Source organism: Malania oleifera, chromosome 3 (genome assembly GCF_029873635.1).
Source record: "Malania oleifera isolate guangnan ecotype guangnan chromosome 3, ASM2987363v1, whole genome shotgun sequence".
Lineage (NCBI taxonomy): Eukaryota > Viridiplantae > Streptophyta > Magnoliopsida > Santalales > Ximeniaceae > Malania > Malania oleifera.
The window spans coordinates 2,695,049-2,705,423 of NC_080419.1; the positions used below are offsets into that span (position 1 = coordinate 2,695,049).

At 34.2% G+C, this 10,375-nt stretch overlaps 1 protein-coding gene across 1 annotated transcript; it reads right to left on the reverse strand.

Moving 5' to 3' along the window:
• Positions 1-5,563: 5,563 nt before the first annotated feature.
• LOC131151716 (patatin-like protein 2) lies at positions 5,564-9,777 on the reverse strand. Its single transcript, XM_058103095.1, has 7 exons — positions 9,441-9,777; positions 8,432-8,541; positions 7,903-8,331; positions 7,266-7,424; positions 6,613-6,921; positions 6,183-6,358; positions 5,564-5,961 (listed from the first exon to the last, which is right to left on the reverse strand). The coding sequence occupies exons 1-7, from the start codon at positions 9,448-9,450 to the stop codon at positions 5,892-5,894; spliced, it is 1,263 nt and encodes a 420-aa protein (XP_057959078.1). The 5' UTR covers positions 9,451-9,777; the 3' UTR covers positions 5,564-5,891.
• Positions 9,778-10,375: the final 598 nt, after the last annotated feature.

The following is a 10,375-nucleotide window of genomic DNA, read 5'->3' on the forward strand; positions in this document are numbered from 1 at the left end:
AAGTAGCACCCCTCTGCTCTGATATTTTTGACAACCCAAAGGTCGGAGTTAAAGCATACCAGGGCACTCACCTTACTCAGTAAGCCCTCAAGTGATAAATTAATCTCGTACTCACACTGTTCAACAATAGTTTACTGGTAAAGGCCCTAAGGATAGGGAAATCTACCCGCCCATACAAGTAGGTTCCCTCTACCCTAGTACGTTATGCGGCTACTGCCACATCTGTAGCTACCAATGCACTCGCCTTACTCAACAAGCCCTCAAGTGAAAGGTACGCCTCGCCCAATCGTAACATGTTCTACGTACATATATACTTCTAATATCATAATACATCATTCTTTTCTATCATTATACATTCTTGCACATTCATTCATGTTCATAACTTAACTTTACATTTCGTTTCACTTTAAGTGACTCTTTCCCATTTACGTCATTTACCTTTGTCATTTCATTTCATTGTCATTTTATCGTCATTTCATTGCATAACATTTCATTTCATTACTTCGTACTACAGCTACTCTTTAGCCATCATCAATTAGTCTACGTAGAAACGTGCTAGATCTGCTAACACAGCTCCTTTTAGCTGTCATCAGTTAGTCTATACAGAAGTGTGCTAGATCTGCTAACATGGCTGTCTTTCAGCTGTCTTACATTTACATGGTTGCATTTAACATACACAGGCAACATTGTCCATATCATATTTTATTTTCATTACTTTACTTACTTAGTCTGCATCTCATACATTTAACATATATTTGCACAGAATCTCATGCCACACAATTTAGCAATAAAATTCATACACTGCCTGTAAAATAAGCCAACCAACATTTAATGTTTATATACTAAAAATACCTTTCATTTCTTAGTTAATTATCTTGAAAATATTTCTCACTTTCATCAGTTCATTTTCACATGTACATATATAATAAACAGCCCTAAACTCGAAAGAAAATATAATTAAGATGACTGGCATTTTACCTAAATTGAAAAATTACACGTACATATAACACAATTTATTTTTCATTTAATTCATATAACTTCTGATTTAATATATATTTTTCCCCTTACTTGGTTTCTTGAACTACGCCAACAAGAACTTCGAAAAATACCTGCGGCGCTCATCTGGACCCTAAAATTAAATTCCTAGTTCCAATAAATTATTCCTGAATAAAATATTAATTTAATACTTCTTAGGGCCATAATTCCTAAATAAATAATAATACCCTTAAATTTAGCGCCAAATTCCCAAATTCTACTCTCACTTTGGAGTAGGGCTTAGAAAATCCCAATCGGAAAATTACCTACGCCAAAATGACGATATTGACGACTAGGACCCTGTGGTGGTATCCATTCATTGATTTAACCACATATTAACGGCGAAATTGAGAAAATGGGAAAAATTTACCTTTCCCCAGGAGCAGTGCCTAAGCCGTTCCCATGAAAAATCTGCTCAAATAGAAATGTCGGTAGCGGAACCAGGATTCCAACGGCACCTTCCGTTTCCCGATCCATCGCAAACTCGCCGAGTAATTGAGAGAAGGAGAGAGACGGAGACGGACGCAGGAACAAATAAAAAAAATTCAAGGGGGGGGGGGCGTGCTGATCTTTCTTCTTCTTCTTTCTTCTTTCTTCTTTATTCTTTTATATTCTGTCAAATACTTTATATATATATATATATATATATATATATATATATATATATATATATATATCATTCTAATTAGTATTTTTTTTTAAATTCAATGTAAAAATATTTAATTTAATAACTAATTATTTAATTTATCTTAATTTAATTTAATTTCTTTAATTTTTATTATTATTATTTTTTCTTCTTTTTCCCACACCATTCATTTTGTTTATTTATCTGTTATTTTATTTATTTATATTTTTTAATTATTTTAATCCTTTTAAATTTTTCGGGTCTTTACACTAGGCTCTGATACCAAACTATGACGCCCCGATTTTTGTACAATTTTTTTTTCAATAATAAATAAATAATCACACGTCATCCATAACATTTACAAATCGGCCACGTCAACAATCCTACTATCATTCGTACGACTCGACCCGCATTGGGTACTAGGTAAAAAGTTATTTTATTATACAACCTAACAACGGAATACAGTATATACATATCAGTCATAATACAATACCCAGAGTATCAATATACATATATACACAATACTATCTCATACCCAAAAACAATACAACCCTAGTCCAAACTCACCCTGTATATCAGGGTTCCAGCTCCCTACTATCACGGAGCTCTATCACCTAGTCTATCCCTGTTTCCTGAAAAATTTGGATAATTTGAGTGAGACACATCTCAGTAAGAAGGAATAAATTATTTACAGTGTGTGACCATATGAGTTCAATTATAGTACACTTTACTTTTCAAATCATCGTTTTATATGAGAAAATACACTGATATATACATTCTCATAATCATATAGATATACAACACAAGCTTTTATAAGCTTTAAAGTCATTTCTCAAATTCAATAATTTCCAACACATATTTACTGCTAACTTCCTGAGAATAGGGAAGATTACCCGCCCATACAGGTAGCTTCTCTTTACCCTAACACGTTATGCAACCATGTATGACCACATCGATCTGATACCTATCAGGGCACTCACTTTACTCAGCAAGCCTTCAAGTGGAGAGTTTCACTTCGCCTCAAATATGTATATTATCAACTCATACAGTTCCATTTCTCAATTTTATCATTCTTTATTTCTCAATTTCCATTCTTTCTTTCATTTCTCATTTTAGCCAATTTTATCATTCTTTCACTTTCCATTTTCATTTTACTTTCTGACTCATGAGTATCCTTGGTATCAAATACTAACATAGCGTCTGTAACTCATGGCCACCCTGAGGATCTTTTTATCCACACCATGCTTCCCCCCATGGTCAAGGTTGTACGACCTAAAGGCTGGATCTAACCGCGGTCGGCCGACCCGGTTAGATCAAATATCATATCACATACCACATCTGTAGTACGACTGGCCGGCCTATAACCCTGATCCGGATTCAGGGGGCCCACAACACTACAAAATGGTACAATTGACTGTCACGCCACACGCTCCAAGAGTCCGTGTGGTTGCACTAACACCACTAGTAACGGTACCGTGCTCAATATCATAACCATCCAACAGAGTTTACCACCATATATCCGCAATTATTATGCGGTATTGGCATTTTATCATTCATATTTCACGTATTTCCACATTTCTCATTTTCATATTACAAAATTAACATTGAAATATTTTCATTTCACATATTCACATTTCAATATCAGTATTCTCAACACATTTCATCATTTAAATGATATTTTCTCAGTTCATAATTCATCTCATCTCATACTATCATATACATATCTTATTTCATAATTACTCAATATTTCTCAAAACAAGTTTCCATATTTCACCTTTCTTCATTTTCTCAGAAAATACATTTCTTACACATTTCACTTTCATCATTTTCCCACATTTCAATTCTCATATTAAAAAACATTTCAGTATCACATACTTCATAGGGTAAATCATCTAACTCAGTTTAAACATTTCTCAATATAAATCATACGCGACACAAATTTCATCTGATATTTATATCATAATAAATTTCAGGTAAAATAACATACGCCATTTTCACATATTTTTCAACCCATAATTTTCATAAAAGGACTGTTATAATTTATTCCCCTTACCTGACTTACTGAAAGTCTCGCTAAAATCCCAAATCCTACGCCCTTGGTGCCCAAAATTCAACTCCTGCAATTTATATTTTTTCCAAATTAATTAATCTATTTTTCCAAAATAATACTCATCTAGCCTTCTCTAGGCTCCATATACCTCAAATTAATATTTAAACTATTATTTAACACCCCCACTTAATTTTCTGAATTTTGTCTGCAGGTCCCAAAATTACACCCGTGGCGCTCACCCGGATCCTAAATTTCAGAAATCCTATTTTAACTCCAGATGTTCAACATTTTAGCATTTATAAATTAATTCTAATTAATTAAAAATAAACCCCTTAATAACCCCGTACCCCAAATTTGGGATTTTTTTCCCGACACCCCCAAGAGAATTCCGTCCCTCTAGACTTGTAAAAAATCATCCCTAAATTCTCGTGGTAGTGTCTGTTCGTCAATTGAGCTTATAATTTGCAAGAAATTAAAGAAAAAGGAGAAATTGACTTACCTCAGGGGATACACCTATGCCGCTCTTACCACCAATCCGCTCCAGTAGAAATGACGGCAACGAAGAATGGAGTCCAGTGGTATCTTCGGATTTTCGATCGGACGAAAATCCATCACGAAATCGAGGAGAGAGAGAGAGAGAGAGAGAGAGAGAGTTCGGAGTTGCGCAAGAAGAATAAAAGAAAAGAAAAGAAGAAGAAGAAGAAGAAGAAGAATAGAAAACTCATGAAGCTTCAAGTTTTAGGAGGGTAATAATAATAATAATAATATATTTAATTAATATTAATAATAGTATATTTTTATTAATAAAAGTAAAAAATAAATTTTAATTATTATTATTTTTTTTTTCTTTTTTTAAATATGATTAATTAATTAATATTATTATTATTATTATTATTATTTTGGAATCACTCCATTAATCTTTTATATCATTTTTTTTTTGGGGTTATTATAGGTAGTAGGTTTATGGTCTCCAATAATATAGTTTTAGAGCTAGTACTTATTATATTTTATTTTCGTAAGGACATAAAAAGAGATATTTTTTAGATAGGGGTGATACATTCACATTGTGTCACATAAGGACGTGATATTTAATTAAGGGTCCATAAGTCTCTCAACATCTCTCTTTACATCTCTTTCTCCTTTTTCATTTTTTTCTTCACTCTTTCCATCTTAATTCTTACAGGGAGGGCTAAAGGTCCTTAAAAAGATTGAAAATTAATAAAAGTACGAGAATTTTATACTAGAGATCAAGGAAAATGACTAATTATTTCCATTGTGTAGACTGCGTCAATAGCCCAATAAACATTTCCTAATACACGTATACACACAAACACAAACTAATGATGAAGAACATGTATTTATTAACAAACACATCATCTTTGCTCTAACACAATATTAATCAATCTTCACTGATCATCATGTAGTTCTTTTTTTGAAGAAGAGGTAAAAGGATATGTTAAAACGATGAAACCAAACATAACTTATAAGCTCAAGCCAAGAATTTGAGAAATGAAACGGAAAACAACCAACACGAAAGATTTAAACAACCGAAAAACACAAACAAACAAAACTAACACACAAGAAACCACCAACCAAGAAAAACCCCCACAAAGTAGCAGACAAATTAATCGCCTAAATCAGTTAAAATACAATTAATGAAATTCTTCTCAGCCCAACTTTGAAAGAATGGGATAGAACTTGAACCACTGGAGAAGCAAAAGATCCACTTGATCATCACGTAGTTATATACACAATAATCAACACTAATGATCTCAAGTTCACATGCAATACATTTCATCTCTTTATATATATATATGTGCATGTTTATGCATTCGAGAGAATAGAAGGCTATATATCTTGAAATATATAAAATTTATTGCTACCCCCGTTTCAATACATATACATATTTCTTATAATTTTCTTAGAGAACAGGAGAACATGTATGTAAGCCCAACTAAAGTGTACGTACTCTTGCATGCATGGCTCTGCTTTATTCTTACTAAACGTACAATAAAAGAGAGACTATATGTGTGCGTGTATATATATTTGATAGATCTCTAGTTATTCCAGTAGACAGAAAGAGATCGATGGAATAGAGTAGCACAGTAGGTAGCCTGCAGCCAGGTAGCTACGTACATTCTTTATTATTCCATGTTGAGTTATTTGTAATCTCTAGCTGTATTAGGCAGTAGTAGTACTCCTACTACCAAGTTGCCTGACCTTCTTCTCACTTGACAATTTGCCCGCCAACCTGCACTCACTCAAATTGATGATCCATCACCATGCATGCATGCATGTACACAAAAATTAACTGTTGCCAGTAATGACCCAACTCATCCCAGCTATATATATGCATATATAAGATGGGATAATCAAATTAATTAATTAATCATGTAAAATATGTGTGTGTATGTGTGTGTGCGCGCGCGTTAGTGTGTAGTAGTAAGTCTAATTAATTAATTAAGTTATTACTGGACGAGTGCTTGTTCATTTGTGCCTCCTCCTTGAACAGGCTCCATGCGACCATTGTCGAGATTAATAGCAGACACAGCCTTCCCCAAGAGCCTCTCCCCAATGCTTTTCAGATTCTCAAGATTTCCTATACTTGCGTCGTCCAGTACACCTTCATTATACCCCAATGTGTCATCCTGCAATCCACCACATTAATTCATTTTCATTACTTAAAATACATATCAATCTAATCATATTTTGTAATTTTTATCTGATTCAAGGAGACAAAAATGATCAGCATTCATTTAATCAAGTTTTAAACTTGTTTTACTTCTAAAAGTATATATTAACATACCAAACAAGTTTCCCATCTTTGATTTTTAGTTTTTGTTTTCATAATTTTTTATAGCGATACTGAACGACCTCTTAATTTACAATCATACTTGCGTACCTGAATTCGAAGATAGTTGGGGTTTTGAGCGGATCGAAAAGGAAAGAACATGGACAAATAGATGTCGACCATATCAGTGGATCCAAAGCTGAGCACATCAAGCAAAGGGACAGTACCGTAAGGGCCTTTAACCCATTTCACCAATCCCCAACTTTGGGGATCATCCACCGCTAGCTTCTCTGTGGTTTTTGACGTTCCAGTTCCCAGTGATAGTATGAGGAGCTTCTTGTTATACACAATCTGCTTCATGGCCTCCTCCTCCTTCCCTGGAGCTAGCTTCCCTAGGGCTTGTCTTACTGCAAGCAGGGTCTACAAATACACAAGTATGCAAATCAACTCCAAGAATTTAGAAGAAATGAAACTTCGATCTAGTTGTGTTGTATAGAATAATTGATGATCAATGCACGGTTTTCAAAATAGGGCAATCTGTGTTTGAAAGTACGAATTTTAGGTTTTGAGAACAAAACTATCACTACAAAAAACTTGAATATTAGTGATCGATCAAGAAGTAGTAGTCAAAAACTAAAGGTGTAAGTGAGTGAATTAATTTGCTACTCGGATGATGGACCGGTCAACTTACTTGAGTAGCTAAATGGGTCATAAAATAATTAATTAATTAATAAAATTAATTAATCAATTAATTAAAAACTTACAGGATTGTTGGCAGCAACACCACCATCAACCAGATTATACTTCTTGGTCCCTTTGGGAGTTTTAGCTTCAAAATAATAGGGTGGTAAATAGTATGGCGCTGCACTTGTTGCTATGCACGCATCTGATACTGGTGCATCCCATGACTTATCTTCTTTTGCCTGCATCCACAAATGCACATATAATGATTTTTTTTTAAAAAAATATTAGCAATCTTGAAAACTTTTGAACAATGGGCCAATCTACCGTAATAATGAACCCACCATTCTATCATTCTCCACTTTAATACTAGGGTTTTATCTCAAATAAAAAGTCTTTCCCAAAACTTAAATCCCATTATTTTTTCTTTTTTTGATAACTCGGGGACTCCAACCACTATCGTGCCACTTTGAACACTACGATGCGGCACCAAACCCGAGAGTGAAAGTCATCCGTCCATTGATACACCCCTGATAATATACCGGCGTAATGTCTTAAAGAGGAATCAAACCTGTTATTTTAACTAAGAGAGTCTAGAGTTTAGCACATGAGTGGAGAGCATATACACATATAATGTTGATGCATGCAAATAAAGGTTGTATGGTATGTATGTATACATGCATGTATGTGTGTGAGTGCATGGTTAGGTAGGTAGGGTACCCTGAGGGTGGAGAAGAGGACGGGCTGGAAGAACTGGATATCGAAGGAGGGGATGATGACGTTGGTTAATGTCTCGCTGAGCTTTTTGTCTCCCGCCCGTTCCTTTATTATTTTATGGAGTTCATCGCCGTTGTGTTTGGGACTTAAAAGAGAGATGCCCGATGTGGGGTCGTCCTCCTCCTTGTCCTTGTTCCTTCCAACTTCTGCTTTCTCAGAAACCTCCATTGATGATTTGTTGCCTGTTTCTGAAGTTGGACCAAAGATTTTTGGAGCCACCTCAAAATAAAATTCGACGATATTTTTGGCCGGAAGCAGAGGTCGACCGTGCTCGTCTGGCGTCGCCAGTAGTCCCGCAATAAGCCCCCCGGTGCTCGTCCCGGCAATGATGTCAAAATAGTCTACTAGCTTCGCATTCGGCCCATCCCTCTTCTGCAATAGTTCATGTTACCACTTGATCAAAACCATATTAGTGGAACTATAAGCTTATAACTACTATTCTGTTCTATATAATAAGTAGTGAAGTAATTACTTGAAGTTCGGTTTCAAGGAAGCCAAGAATTACTCCAGGAATGATGCCTCGGACACCTCCGCCGTCGATGCTCAAGATTGTGATTACTTCTTGTTCTGCCATTTCATTCTCTGCGCATTATTATATATAATTTCTTTTAGGCTCGTTTGAAACTGACAAAATATTAGGAAAATGAAAAGAAAAATATGACAATATATATATATATATATATATATCTCAAATTTATGAACAATATTTTAATTTTACACATTGTTAGCATTTAATTTTTCCTAATTTTTATTCATATTAAAATAAATTTTTATTTTTATTAGCATGTAATAGAGAAAAAAATATAAACGAAAATGAGTTTTTTCCTTATTTTTCTTTTCTTTTCTTTTCTTTCTTTCGTCAAGTAAAATCCTTAATCCAAACGGACTTTTAGAATACACTAGAATTAGGCAACACGACACCATTAAAACTATCAATACTCTAAAAATATATAGCTCGAACAATAATTTTTTTAATTAGAATTTTTTTAATTGTGCTAATTGTCACGTCAAGGATTCGTGATTATTACATGCTTATATATAAACTCAATTAAAAGGGAACGGAGGGTATTTCGGATCCACGAAGTAACATATCATGCGCTTAAGTATAATTGTATAAATGATGCTCGTATCGAAATTGAAGGACTGAAATGCAGGTTCTGTATCAAATAGAAAAATCATTCATCGGAGCAAATTGAATGATCTTCTATATCTGTTACACTACAATTTTTTTAAAAAAAAATGAAAATTTTATGCTCCGACGCAGGATTATTAGAGTTGAAAGTTATATAAATTTGCTGGCCCAAGTTCGTTAATTTTTATATACTAATTAAATTTATATAGATAAAAACAAAAAAAACAAACATGCAATGAATTAAATAATTTTTTAAACGATAAATAAAATTATATATATACTACCCACGCATCTCATGTGCCAGTATTAAAAGAATTAACATCAGCACTAATATAAGGAAGAAGCTTACTGCCAGCCATTGAGGAGTTAAAAAAGCAGAGCAATTAATAAGCAGACGCGACTTAGCTCGATCAGTTTATCTCTTGGTGGGGAGATGGTCGATCCCTGCTCCTATTTATACTGTGAATTTAGATGTGAGCGGACGCAGCAATGCAGCGCACGTCCCCTGTTTCCCCTGTTTAGGGCACGTACCCCTGTTTAGGTCACGTACCCCTGTTCTTAGGGCACGTACCCTGGCCCATGAGGCACTTAGGGGCTCCAGCCCCTGGTTTTGCTCTCACAATGTGCGCGGGATGGAGGCAGGGATGCAGCCCTATTGCCTTTGGCATTTTCTTACTTCTTGATCTGGGAAGAAATTTGTTCGACTCTGTTTCTTCACATGGGGGCATTTGTACGCATCCATAGGCCAGTTCAGCTTCTTGGTTCTTATCCATTCCTCTTCTTTTCTCCTCGTCACTCTTTGGGTGTGGCTAGAATTTTGGCGGGGGGAGAGTGAATTGGGATAGTGTTAAGTTTTAATTTAAGAATTACTTAGTGTAATTAGTACAAATTTGATCGTGACAATAAGTAAAATATATAAAATTTTACTAATAACAAAGAGACTATTATTTATAGTGGTTCACTCCAAATTGGATGCTTACTTTTCAAATCTTGAGATTTTTTTTAAATAGTATATCCCTTCTCGTTGTGTTACACACAAATTTTTCAAATGAGATTTTGTTGAAATTCAAATATATATATATATATATATATATATATATATATATATGGATATTTATGTGTTGATAAGTAAGTCCCGGTTTTATTTCAAAATTAAGTCACTGAATCCTGAGTTTCAAAATTAAGTCTTTTTATTTCAAATCCAAGTACCAGTTACTTTTAATTGGATCCTTTGATTTTAAAATTGATTTTCTTTATTTTTAAAAATGAGTCACGGTATTTTGA

Coding starts and splice junctions, on each gene's coding strand:
- LOC131151716 (XM_058103095.1), bottom strand. Junction 7,425..7,902: donor TCCTCTTCTCCACCCTCAGG/GTACCCTACCTA, acceptor TTGTGGATGCAG/GCAAAAGAAGATAAGTCATG. Junction 6,922..7,265: donor GTGTTGCTGCCAACAATCCT/GTAAGTTTTTAA, acceptor GTGTATTTGTAG/ACCCTGCTTGCAGTAAGACA.